The 13251-nt window shown below is 43.1% G+C and overlaps 1 protein-coding gene across 7 annotated transcripts in view; it reads right to left on the reverse strand.

Moving 5' to 3' along the window:
* Positions 1–13251, reverse strand: part of LOC111856372 (uncharacterized) — a 50638-nt gene that overhangs the window by 16624 nt on the left and 20763 nt on the right. For 5 of the 7 annotated variants that reach the window (XM_023836284.2, XM_023836290.2, XM_023836287.2 and 2 more), the window contains exons 10-17: positions 13029–13144; positions 10491–10656; positions 5420–5562; positions 5271–5331; positions 4421–4567; positions 3703–3825; positions 3045–3262; positions 2768–2888 (exon numbers count right to left, since the gene is read on the reverse strand). In XM_023836284.2, the coding sequence (XP_023692052.2) occupies positions 2768–2888; positions 3045–3262; positions 3703–3825; positions 4421–4567; positions 5271–5331; positions 5420–5562; positions 10491–10656; positions 13029–13144 (1095 nt within the window). The remainder of the gene's footprint in view (positions 1–2767; positions 2889–3044; positions 3263–3702; positions 3826–4420; positions 4568–5270; positions 5332–5419; positions 5563–10490; positions 10657–13028; positions 13145–13251) is intronic. The other 2 variants (XM_023836286.2, XM_023836291.2) reach the window with 2 other exon arrangements.

Genomic DNA, 13251 nt, shown 5'->3' on the forward strand with positions numbered 1-13251 from the left:
TAGGTGACAGCAAGGCTGTTGGAAATGGATCTTATTGTCTCAGTGTCAAACTACAGTACAGCAAATTGCAAAATGAACGCAAAATAATGCAGACAGACTACAGAGCCAGACTAAATAAAGTGTAGTCTGAGTACTAAATAAATGCACATGAATCACACATGAGGAAGACATGGGAGTGAGATCCAGATGTTTGTGCAGATGTTCCCTGAAGCCGAGTCACCGTGCCTCCCCAGCCACTCCTCTGACAGCTCACGCATAAAAAATATTGATCAATGGACTATTATCATTGTTGTTATGGTTACTATCGAAGGCACTGTGGTTAGCACTGTTTCCCAGCACTGTTGTGGGTTCGAATCCCACCTTCGCTCTGTGTGTGTGGAGTTTGCATGTGCTTCCTGTATCATTTGGGTTTTCTGTGGGTATTTTGGTTTGCATCCAAAGCCCAAAGACATACAGGCAGGTTCCCCAGTGTAACTGCCCTTGTTGTGTCATTGTAAGTTCATGACATACCATCCAGGGTGGAATGACTCCACAGCATGAAAAAGTTTCATGTTTTTATCACATTGTGGGGGAAATCTGGTCCCCACAATGTAATAATTACAAAAACACACACATACACACACGCTATGGGGAATTAAGATATTCCATTTCACTCAATTGCATGTCTGAGAGGGTGCTGTAGTACCGGGACACTACCAGGAATCACGGGGAGGAAACTCAGACAGAGCTGGGTTCGGGACGCCATCCTTAGCCCCAGTGACGTCAGGCTGCAGTACTAACCACTGAACTGCCACACTGCTCTCTACAGTTACCAAAAGGTTACTCATTTAAATTTCTCAATTTCATAAATTCTCAAATAATGGGATCACAGGCTATAATAGCATTACAAACAAGGTGTGTTTTAAACCAGAGGCCTCTTCCTGAATCAGCATCCATTGCTGTCTCTGAGCTTTACAAACCGTCAGCCACTAACCAAAATGGGCTGTGATCCAGTGTTCATTTTCACAGCACAATCTGATTTAGTTTTAGTCTCAGTTCTTTGACAAAAATGGAACTTAGTTTCAGTCATTTTATTTTTGTTTATTTTATTCTAGTCTGAGTCAATGTAAATTACAGGTATTTAGTTGACGAAATCTACAGTACATGCAGTCAAATGAAACTAACAAGTTTAGTCATAGTCTGCACATGCATGTACACACGTGCACAGATTAGTCTACCTCTCTCCACTCTAGATTCCTGAAGGAAACATCTGGAAAGCTGTCATTATAGCAGGCCATTAGGTTTGAACAGAGTCTTTAAGGACATAGATTTAACTGTTGAAATGCAGGACATTTCTTAAATGCAACTGCTAAATCACTTTATGTGAACTTCATCATTAAATTGAATATAAATAAAACAAAATTTAGTCTCAAACAAAATATTTGCACATTAACACACCTTCATTCATAATATAAACGAGCAAGCAAATAAACAAACAAACAAACAAATAAATAAATAAAAACCTCAATTGTTCTCTCTCAAAAACATTATCAAGTATCAGACTGTCATGCAATAAGGGACGAAGGACAGGGAAGCAGGAGATGGGGCAAAGAAACAGGGTTTTATTCAACTAATAGTCTTAAAACAGAAAGGGTCAGGATCACAGCAGGGTTGCCAACTTTGGTCAGCAGTGGGCAACCCTAGATCACGGGGGATCAATACTGGGGGTACGGAACCCTACAAATGGGACGGGACATAATCAGTTTTTGTTCCATTTTCGTCACGGAAAAGATGTCGTTGACGAGTATTTTTCGTTTTAGTTTTCATCAACAAAATGAACACTGCAGTGCTCCTAGTCTCTTCATGCTGTATGTTTCCGGGAGGTCCTGTTAAACTACTTTCTCAACTGTATGTTGCTTTGGATAAATAAATAAATGTAATATCTCTGGCATCAGTCCACTGCTGCTGCACTGCCCACCCTCAGATCTGCCTCTTTAGCCCTGGTGTGCAGCCCTTCCAGGCCTAATTTTACAGGCTCACGCCAGACTACCAACCTCTGCTGCATCAAAAGACATTTTTGTTTAGTCCACTCAAAAAGTCACATCCTCTCCAAGCTTAGTGACTGTCTATTGCCAACAGGGGGGCACTCGTAAATGGGTGGTTTGAGTGGTGGTAAACACTGCCATTGGCTATATCCATCAGATTGTATTACTGCTGTGAGCTTCCTTAGTCTACCTGAATAAACAGCTCCTCAATGCCCTGACTTCCCATCGCTAAACATTTCCCCAGCTTGCCAAAACTTTTGCAGTGCGGGCGAAACACTGTTCCTAAAAGGACCACTCTCCTCCAGACATAACAATGGTGCTGCCAAACCCAAATCGCAGCGGAAGACATGACAGGAACACATTACAAACCGGACATTTGAATGTCATTCATGCTAATTGTATTCCAGCAAACCCCAGACTTTCTACTATAACCATTAATAGGACATGAGCTCATCTCACTGGAAACCAAGACTGGTAAATCATACTAGAAAATACAAATATTACAACTGCAGAACATGTCACGAGGGAAACATAATTCAGCAATATTAAGCAATATTCAGAAATTTTACGAAATGTTAAGCCATTTCTCCAGCAACACTTCTGCTTTATTGGGAAATATATCACTGGCTGTATTAAACCTCTGCACCACACAGGCTATAGTGAGATTACACGTGGAGTTCACTGGGTCATTAAGACCTGCAGCATTGCTTGTAACTGGTGCACTGGGGTAATTTGGAGCCTACCTGCTCAACTTTGCCATGGCCACTCTCAAGAAAACCCTGGCTCTCCTCCAGGGCCATCTGCCAATCTGAATGATCTGGATCAAGGTTCTGCTGCTTTAGAGTTCTCAGCGTGCTGTGGTACCTAGAATGTGCAGCAATGTACAGTATGATAAACTCCATCTTCCAAAATTTGAGAGTTTATCATCTGTCATTTAATAGCATCCCTATATGTCCAAGAGTACTCACTCTAAGACAACTCCAAGAGTACTCACTCCAAGACAACTCCAAGAGTACTCACTTCTCATCCTCTGTCAGCAACCGTGTCCACAGCTGCTGCATGTACAAGTGTCCTTCACTCTGTGGCTGGTTCATCTCAGAGTCACACAAAGGCATCTCCCCCTCAAGGACGTGTTTCTCCTGTTTGGTCCCACTCACAGGATCCCTGGGAACTGAAGCAGTGCCCACTGACTGCAAGCAGGAACCCAGGTCATTCAGGTCTTTCAAAGCTTCGATGACCTGTACAGTGGTGGTGAGCAAGAAGAATGAGAAGGAGTTTGTTTATATTCTGACATATGTCTAATAGAGGAAGATCATTATATCTATCCATAAATCCAATGTCATCCAGTAAAACTGCATGATAGGCAAATAGGTAAATGGAAGAAATACATACAGGGGTAGAACCGAAGAATTTTTACTACTAGCCCACAAGGCTAATTCACTAAAAATGCAGTACAACATGAATTTTTTTTACCAGTCAGGAGGCTAGTGTTCAATTTTTTGTACTTGACCTTTGGCTAAACGGCTTGCCTCAGGCGAGTGGGCAAACTTAGTTTCCAACTGATTAGATACTAACATAATAATAACAGAATCCATTTTATTTTTACATTGGTTTATAGAAGACGACAAAGAACAGTGCCATTTCTTTTTGCTTTTAAATGTTTAATTGTTACCCTTACAATGTTACAGTGGCTCAGAGGGTAGTATTTGTTGCTACACACTTCCCAGGGTTGGTGGCGCAAATCGCTCCCATGGTCGGTGTTTTGCATGTTTGCATGTTCTCCCTGTGTCATGTAGGTTTCCTGCCACAGTCCAAAGACATGCGATTAGGCTAACTGGTATCTTTATCTGCATGCCCCCGTGATAGACTCGCATCCTGTCCCCAGTGCAGCCCTGAACTGCTAACTATTTTTTGTTCTAGCAACGTTTACCGAACGTTACGACTAGGGTATGGAAACATTCAAAGTATCCAGTTTTCTTGAACATTATCCCACCACTACAGCTACTATTACACTAATAATAATTATATAAAAACAAATGAAGGGCATGGTACGGCAGCAGGTAACACTGGTTTAAAACTCAAAGGTTATCGAGGGGTTATCAAAGGGTTCAAGGTTGGATTGCTTGTCCACAGTATAGTGCATGAAGTGCTTTTATAAAATAATATTTTATTATGAATCAATATTTTTCAACATTAACAGGCCTTTTGTTAAAATGTAAAATGTCAAAATAGTGTCATTATCTGCCAACTTTGAGAAGACCTTCACATAACATTGGCTAAAGTTCTGGGAACGTGCCCCGTTAGCTGGGATGAGTGTTTAGGACATGGATGGATGTGGCTTGTGCGGAACCATGAGCAGGCCAGCGCAGGTGGATGTGTTCTGCCTAAAGCTGTACCTTTTGGTCGAGCTTCTCCAAATCCTGGTATCCCACCAGGCCTTCCCGGTTCTTCTGTAACTCCTCCCACAACAGCTCCAACTGAACAAAGAACTCTTCTATCCTGGTACTTTCTGGGTGCTGCTCTTGTCCTTCACGCTGCCCTTCCTGAAGGAAAGCATTATCATATTCATCAAATTAGGGGGTAGTAACCTATAGTTTAGCAGTAACCTCAAGATAACACTGAACAACCTCAATACCTTAAAAATATGTTCAGACATGTTTCAGTTTTCTTTTGCACAACCACAGGCAAATACAATTAGCATGTTAGTTTACAAACAAACAGCCTAATCTAGTCAGAAAGCTGTATTGCTTTTTTGAGAATATCAATTCTAGCCCTGCTTGACAGTATAACCTCATCTAAAAAGCCAGACAGGTCTTTGACGGCTCGCAGTTAACAACATTTGGGATGTGGGAGACCATGGCAACCTGGCCCTTCGACCAGTCGAAGTCTTTATTAGTCATCGGGACGAGAAAAGGCACGTTGGTGGAACTGGAAAAGGTTTTGCTCTTTGAAAAAGTGGGATATTGATTCATAAACCCCAAACTCTGCTACTGGCACACAGTCTACGAAAAGAAAAATTCCTTTAAGTCTGACTACAGGCACACATGTTTCTACATACTCCTATGATTAGGGGAGAGGCCCCCACTATCCTCGCTGACATTACATCATCTCGGAGACATCCCGTGGCCTTCATTATTAATATCGCTCAACCGACTGGGACAGCGACAACCTCAGGCTACTTAACCAAACCTCAAGAACAGAAACGGGCCTAATAAGTGTTGATGTAATAAAAGAATCAGGCATCACCTTGTCTGTGGATGTTGTGCCTCCTGGGAGGATCAGCTTGGGACTGGTCATCTGTTTTTCCCTGCAAAGCGAAAACAAATGCCTTAATGTTGCATGTTACATGGTTCATTTTTCTTCTGTTCTGGGAAAATAACTTAGCGAAGCCTTACCTTTCCGGCTCTCTCTGGCTTCTTCCCATGACATCATCCATATTACTGTTCAAATTTCCTGTGGATGTGGCAGAGCTTTCTGAAAACTGCCCCGCACCCTGGTCATTCGCTGACTTCCAAGCACCCCCGGGGTCTATTACGCTCTGTCAAGAAGAACATTTGTCTTATCACGGAGGCTAGTTCATATTCACACCTAAAAAGTAGCCTTGGTCTTCTGTTAAGTCTCCCAGATGAAATCTGGCAATCTGCACATACTGCACACTTAGCCAGGGTGTGTTTACATACCCTGGAGTTTTGTTGCGGCCTGGGAATTTATTCCAAAGCAGAGCTTTACTAGTATATGCCCAAATTAAAAGCCAACATTATCATACACTGCTCATATTCTTTTGAGCACTGAATATTTATGTTACCTACTCAGTCAGAATCTCTGCATTGAGATGACATGCATGCAAATGTTTTTTTCACCACTGGGGCAGACATACCGACGCCCCTGAGCTCCTACCAGCCAGTAAGTTATACCTCATTTCAAAGTGAAGCATTAAATCTCTATCATTAAAATTTTACTGTGATGGATAGGCATTTACAGTGTAATTTATCCTCCAAAAGCCCCCGTAATTTGTCACAAACTGATACTGCTGACCCTGCACTGCAGTGCTTGCAGGTTTACAAGATATTCAACACTAACATGAGCAGACAGTCTGCATGCAGTGGCTGTCTTTCCTCATCAATTAAGCCTATAGAGTAAAAAGCAGGGCTTCACTGCAGACAACAGGGAGCAAGAATAATCTTGGGGAAAATACTAAGAGCGTAACAAAATTCAAACTGAGAGGAAAGTTGTGCACATGCAAAGAGTTTGGGACTGTCATCAAGACAAAAAAGGTAACATCTCGGTCAAAGGAAAAAGTACGATTGAAACAAATATGCAGTTGAATTATTCACTGGATTGGCCACGAATTCTCCAGTGAGGAATTAATCCAGCTAAATGCTTTGGCTACATATAAACCAGGAAACACCTGCAGCTGTCTGATCTGACAACATGAGGTGGGATTGGCCATCCCACACTGGTGGCTGGAGCTCAAGACGATTTGTAAGTGAAAAGTCAGTACAGTGACAAGGGCGCGGGGGGGGGCAGTGCTCTCATGACAATGTGGCCCCGTGGCCCCGTTAAATGCGTATGCTTCTTGGGTCTGGAATACATGCATTATTCTTCTTCTTCTTATTATTATTATTATCATTTATATATGTGGGCAAAAGTTTTGTGCACTGGGAACAGGCGAAACACAAACGTAAGCACAATTCTTTGATGGACTGATCAAAGTGGTCAAGTCACTTCAGCTGGTGAAAAGTTCATGACAGAAAAAAAATAATCAAGCTCGTGAAGGCATGACAGTCTAAAGAAGAAATAATTGTGTTACATATTTGTAAAAATTGTAAAATGTAACTGCAAAACATTGCATAAACAAACATCTTATTGGTTTTTAAAATTGTCTTTTGCTTCTTAATGCTGGCAATCTAGTGTAATTACTATTTTGAGCACAGTAAGGTTAAATACATCTGGTCCCTCCAACAGACAAACTGGCCTCTGTTTGGCCCCCTTTGTTGCAATGGTCTAGAACCTCCACTGCGAGGATGGACCGTAGGGGGATCAGGACCACATTACTGCAGGCCATATGAAAAACTAACCAGACACACATGACTTTAGTTTGGTCTGAAACAAATTCTCCCGAACCATCCAAAACTGGCCTCTCCCAGCCATTAGCGAGGAAAAGGACCTACGTAAGAACTTAACGCTATAGACTCTGGAACGTGCTGTGACTGCTTGTCATTGTCATTTAAAGGATAAGAAATCCAGGACTGCAAAGATGTCCAACTCCATCTCTTCTGCAGTATCAGAGAAACACACTAAAGCCAAAAGAGCCAACGCGATACTGGTTATGTGACTAGTTATACCCTTAAAAGACAATAATGAAGATATGCATTCTGAGTGTTCCACAATGGAACAGTAAACAAACATTTCAACGAGGGCGATACATTATCAGCACAATTTTCCGCCTGTGATTATTCTTACTTTGACTTGGTATTCCAGTCCATCTTAGTATGACTTTCATTGTAAGAACAATACTTATTTAGTGTGTTTGGTAATTTAAAATATAATATCACCAGGGGAAAAAAACAGACTCTCTGAAAGTCAACACTTCCTTCACTCACTAGCGGCCTCATTCCACGATTCCCAGCATCGTGTTGCGGGATGTTGGCAGCCATGAGCGATCGGCGTCAGCATACCCAGCTGGTGCGCAGCTTGCGCATCTGGAGGCTGTTAGCAGGAAACAACGGATGGGTATCAGGCCTCACCGTCGCCAGCAGCGCCTAGCCGGCCGGCTGCCACTCTGGCGGCCCGCCACCCGCAGAAAACAACCTCCCACACCTGTAACTGAGTCGGACCTGAACCTGGGCAAGGCATCCTGTCATGCTTTTCTGTTATCTGCAGGTTTTCCGCAGCTAGGCCCGACACCTCCAGCGACTCGGTGCATTGTAGTCTCGTCTGAGCTCCCCAGGGTGAGGTTAAGCATTGTGAAACCGAGACAAATTTGTTTTGCTAGTTGACTGGAGGCTGTAGCTGGCACCAAGAGGTGTCTCTGACTCCAGGCTTTTGTTCGGCCTTGTATAAAACTCTCCATAAAGTCCAATAACAAGGGCTCCCACAGATACAACATAAATAACCGCAACACCCACAGTCAGCTGCTGCCAGGGAGCACTAGACAAGTGGCCATTGTTATGGGATGCTTGCCGTGGGCCGTGAAAGTGGCCAATAAGGAGAGAGCAATACCTGAAACGCAGCTGTGCTCCTTGTGTCACCTTTGGTAATCAGGGAGACTCAGCGCATGGGGAGTCTTATATCACGCAACAATGGCTAGAACTATTAAACTCATACAGTCCTCGTTGTTCCTACTGTATATCATTTAGCACTCATATTGTTACAGATTGTTAAAGAATCAGAAAGACTGATAGAAATTTGATTCTGTTATAAAATATGTAATTCGGCAAATGGGTCGCAAATAGCATCACTGGTTATAGCTTAAAGAAACATGGTAAGAGTAAATCTGATTGTAGAAAACTATTATGACAAATAAGAACATGTTCATTAGTGCAGTTTGTAATAGCCATCGATATAACAAAATAGTGATGGAACCCTAAGAGACCATGGGTCACAGCTGAGGGGACAGTCCCTCTCTGTTTTCCCTCACTCATAATGATTATGCTGCATGGTCGCTGGGCCCAGATTCAAGTGCAAGGAGGGGAAAGCAGTCAGAATGACAGTTTGGGTTAGCAGCTGAGGCTCAGCACGTTAGGACACCGGGCCTGCGATTGGAAGATTCCCAGTTCAAAACCTGAGGTTGGCAGAGTGATTTCATCATTGGGCTCTTGAGTGAGGTCCTTAACCCCTAGTTGCTTTGGAAAAAGCATCTGCTGAATAGGTATAATTATAGAAACCCAACAAAAAAGGAGCTGTAAGGTCAGAAGCACAGCAAGGATCACTGAAGTAAACCGCCGTCTCTGGCTCAAGACTCAGACAAAGGGGGGGGGGGGGGGGGCACAGGACTTAAACAGCCGTCCCCAGGTGGGGATAATCATTACTTATTTGACTGACAGCTGTGCCCATGCTGCTCTGCAGTAGGAGGGTGATGCTGTTCAAACCAGATGACCGCTACAGACTGCCAATTAGTTGAGGGTATGACCAGACAACTATTTACCCAACAAACACCTCAGCTCCATTTTGTAGGCACTCTGCAATTTCTCTGCAGAAAGTTCACTTTTGGTTTGTGTAGGTCTGCAGTCTTATGCATGACGGTCTTATGCTACGGTCTCTGGTCTCCAAGTAGATTCTTACAGGCTTCTTCACTCCACTCGGAGGGTTCCTGTTTGTATTAACAACTAATAGAGACCATTTCCTCTTTTTCTGGCACATGTCTGACACACAGTTTAAGGTATTCAACTGAGGAAACTTTACCATCATAAAAATAGAAACACTGCTCATCAAACCTGGGAAATGTCCATGTATCCAAGAAACGTAGCATTTAAATTCAATACAGAGCTTTCAATTACCAGTGACACAAATGCCCTTTACAGATTGTAATATATTAAAAAACCAGACCGATTCTTCTTGTTACTATTATTACTTCCAAATGTCATACTAACCATGCTGCCATTTAAAGACACAGGAGTATTAAAGCTATTACATTGTGAATGTAAAGGTAAAGGGTATTTGTTCTGGCATACTATTTTACCATAGTGCACAATCATGGCATGCTGTTTCCATGGAAACATGGAATTTCAAGCCCATATAAATACAACCTTTAAAACGTTTAAACTACACATTCTTTAAGTAGAAGAAGCCATTGCAAATTAGTGGCTTCACATTCAGAAACTGCAGGAGGTCGAGCGATAGGGCTCCGTTCATTGTCTGCCGTTTGAGGCCATTCATTTTAACCCCTCAGAGAGGTTGTCTACATACAGCAGACTGTGCTACCTGCAGGGGGGGAACTTAATTTTTGCTATAGTCACTTGGGCTAGTTCAGTGAAGAATGTAGTTTGACATGCAGTTTTTTTAGTAGTCAGCGGGCTGGTGTTCTATTTTCTGTACACATACTTCGCCTAAATCAGTGTTTCCCAATCCGGTCCATGGGGACCCACAGCCGGTTCACGTTTTTGCTCCCTCCCAGCTCCCTGCCAGACTGTCCACATTTTCACTCCCTCCCAGCTCCCTACCACAAAACCGTATACTGTCTGTGGGTCCCTGAGGACTGGATTGGGAAACACTGCTCTAAATGGCTCGCCTGAGACCAGTGGGTGAGCTTCATTGCCAGCCCTGGTTACCTGCATTTATTAATTAGTATGTACCTCATTTAATCAGCAGACTAAAAATAAAGGCCAATATGAGAAGTACTTAAACATTACTGCACTTTCCTGTAATAAACAATATCTCATATTTACGCCGGTGCTAATGAGACCGGTGACCCTGATGCTGTGAAACATAACGGCTCACGTCCCTGAGCTGCGAGCAGCTCCTCACCACATGTCCTTTAAGTCGGTTCTGTTCTTCTTTGTCTTCCTTTCCCAAGATCCTGAGGGCCTCATTCTCCATGCCACCCTGAGGCTCGCTGGACATGCTCAGCGGACCAGCATCTTCTCTGGTTAGAGCATTGGCGTTGGAGGGAGAATCCGAAACTTCCTTCCTGCTTGAGAGAACATTGCCAAGACCAGTGAGTAACACATAACAAGTAAAGTAATGATTCATCATGTGTGTCAAAAAAAGTGGAATGGGCTATGAGGATATTTAGCTCCTTGGATGCCCCATCCAGAGTGCCCCCCTGTGCCCTATGCTGTCTGGGACAGGTTCAGAACCTCCAGCAAACGTGCACTGAATAAATGTTAGGAAGGGATGAAATAGACACCATGTATGAAAGCCTATAGCCAAACTATTCTAAATATACAACTGAAGACAATCATCATCAGTTGGTCTGAGCACCAAACTACAATAACAATTACTTTATCCATCCATCTATCCATTTTCTAACCCCTTATCCTGGTCAGGGTTACAGGGGGATCTGCAGTCAGTTGCAGGCAGCACGGAGATGGCTGGGGTTTATCCTGGGTGGGATGGCAGTCCACCGCAGGGAACATGCACACAAAATTATGGCAATTTTGAGACCCCAATTAGCCTAATTGCATATCTTTCAACTTTAGGAAGAAACCGGAGAGCCTGGAGGAAATTCACACGACATGGGAAGATCATGCCAACCCCTTGCCAAACCTGGAGGCTAATGAGTCACTGTGCCCCTCACATCAGGGCTGTAGCTAGAAATGAATAAATGTCATGGGGTATCCAGCAACCCTACCAACAGGTCTCCAACTTTCGGGGTGGGGTGGGGTGGTATTCTAATCCATACTTTTACTACCTGTTTATGTGCCTGCCCATGATTACGTTACACTATCCAAAAATAAGTAAATCCAGTATTTAACATAAATACGATTAAAAGTGATGACTTAATACTGAGAAGATGTTTTTTTATAGTGTTACAGTCATCAGTAATGATAACACTGAAATGTACAGTGGTGATCAACATAATCCTGATTACTCCTCAGGGATGCCTTTCTTAAATGTGTTAACGTGTGAAAGAAAGTGAAAGGGGCCAATGTATAAGAAATGGTGTGGCGAGTGGAAACAGTGCCCAGTTTGATAGTTTCTCTATGTACAATAAAAGAACACATCTCTATGCAAAGCTCTGTGCGGAGCCTCCAGACCATGTTAGGCCGGCCTTTGGCTCAGGACCAGTGAACAGAATCACATCTGGCCTCCAAAACAAGCTTTCTGATCTCCCATTAGAACGTCATAAACCAGAGAAATGGTGCTGCGATGAAAAAACCAAGCCAGACTGCAGAGCCTGGGGGGTGGGGGGGGTTATTGTTCTCTCTGAATCTAACTCTTCCTAAACTTCTTTGGTTGTTTGTGCAGAGACTTTTTGGATATTTCCCTCTAGAATTAAATTTTCTCTTCATGAATTTCATAAAGGGAATATAAAGCTCCTTCAAACTAATATCCATTTAACATGAACTTTGCAAAACATTGCAAATCTTGATACCTCCATACTACTAGTGGTACTATTATTGTACATATAGCTGCCTTTTTAAATAAAAATAAGACATGCTTTTGAGCTCACCGTCATGCCGTTTTGTGAATAAATCTGAGTTAAATTAAACAAATTGGTTTAAGATCTGTAGTCGACATGCTTATTGCGTCTTGCCGTGTATGAAGAACAAAAATTGTAAATCGATCCATTCTGTATAGCAAGATGTCCATCCATCCATTTTCCAAACTACTTACCTATCTGGGTCACAAAGCCTATGGGCACAATGCGGGGAACAACCCAGTACAGGGGGGGCAGCCCATTGCAGGGCACACCCACATCTATGGGCAATTTAGCAACTCCAATTAACCTCGTCATGATTTTGGACTGTGGGGGGAAACCCAACAACGACATGGGGAGAACATGCAGACTCCATACACATGTAACCCAGACAGCAACTCGAGCCCAGGTCCCAGAGGTGTGAGGCAACAGGGCTAACCACTGCACCACCATGCCACACCTACCAAGGCAACCTATTTTAAAAAAAGGAAATCCCTCACAACAGATACACACCCTTTAAAACCAGAGTGCTTGAGGAAGGAGAAGCAGAAATGCCCGAGATGAACGTGATTCTGTCTCTGTGCGCATACATACCTCCCCAGACTACTGTTATTTGTCATCTCAACAACACAGACAACAATACATGGAAACAACATAAGCAACAATGTTTCATCTCACAGAGGTAACAATTCTATAATATTTACAGTAATTAAATTATAGTAACTATGAAAAACAAAAAAAAAGTATTTTTTAATTCTGCCAAAATAATTAGAACCTGTTGGGTAGTGGACCTGATAAACCTGTACTGAGTAACTGGTACAGATTAAAGTCTCAGACACCGAGGCCCGGTGTGTTTGCTGGTGCTTCTCTGCTCCAGGGAGACCACAAGCAGGGAGACCACAAGCAGAGAGACACCGCCCTACCTGAGGAGACTCTGGAGGAGGCTCCAGCTGCCCTTCACCTCGCCCTGCTTGTGGGTCAGCCTGGCTGCCAGGGTGGGATGGAAGCTGGACAAGCGGGAAACAAACACATCCAGCATCTGGGTGGGGGGAGGCGGAAATTAGTGTGTTTAGAAGGACTTCATGAGACTGCAACAATTGTATTTTTAAAGATGGAAAATAATTGCATAATATATTTGCGGAACAC

This window comes from Paramormyrops kingsleyae, chromosome 20 (assembly GCF_048594095.1).
Source record: "Paramormyrops kingsleyae isolate MSU_618 chromosome 20, PKINGS_0.4, whole genome shotgun sequence".
Taxonomy (NCBI): Eukaryota; Metazoa; Chordata; class Actinopteri; order Osteoglossiformes; family Mormyridae; genus Paramormyrops; species Paramormyrops kingsleyae.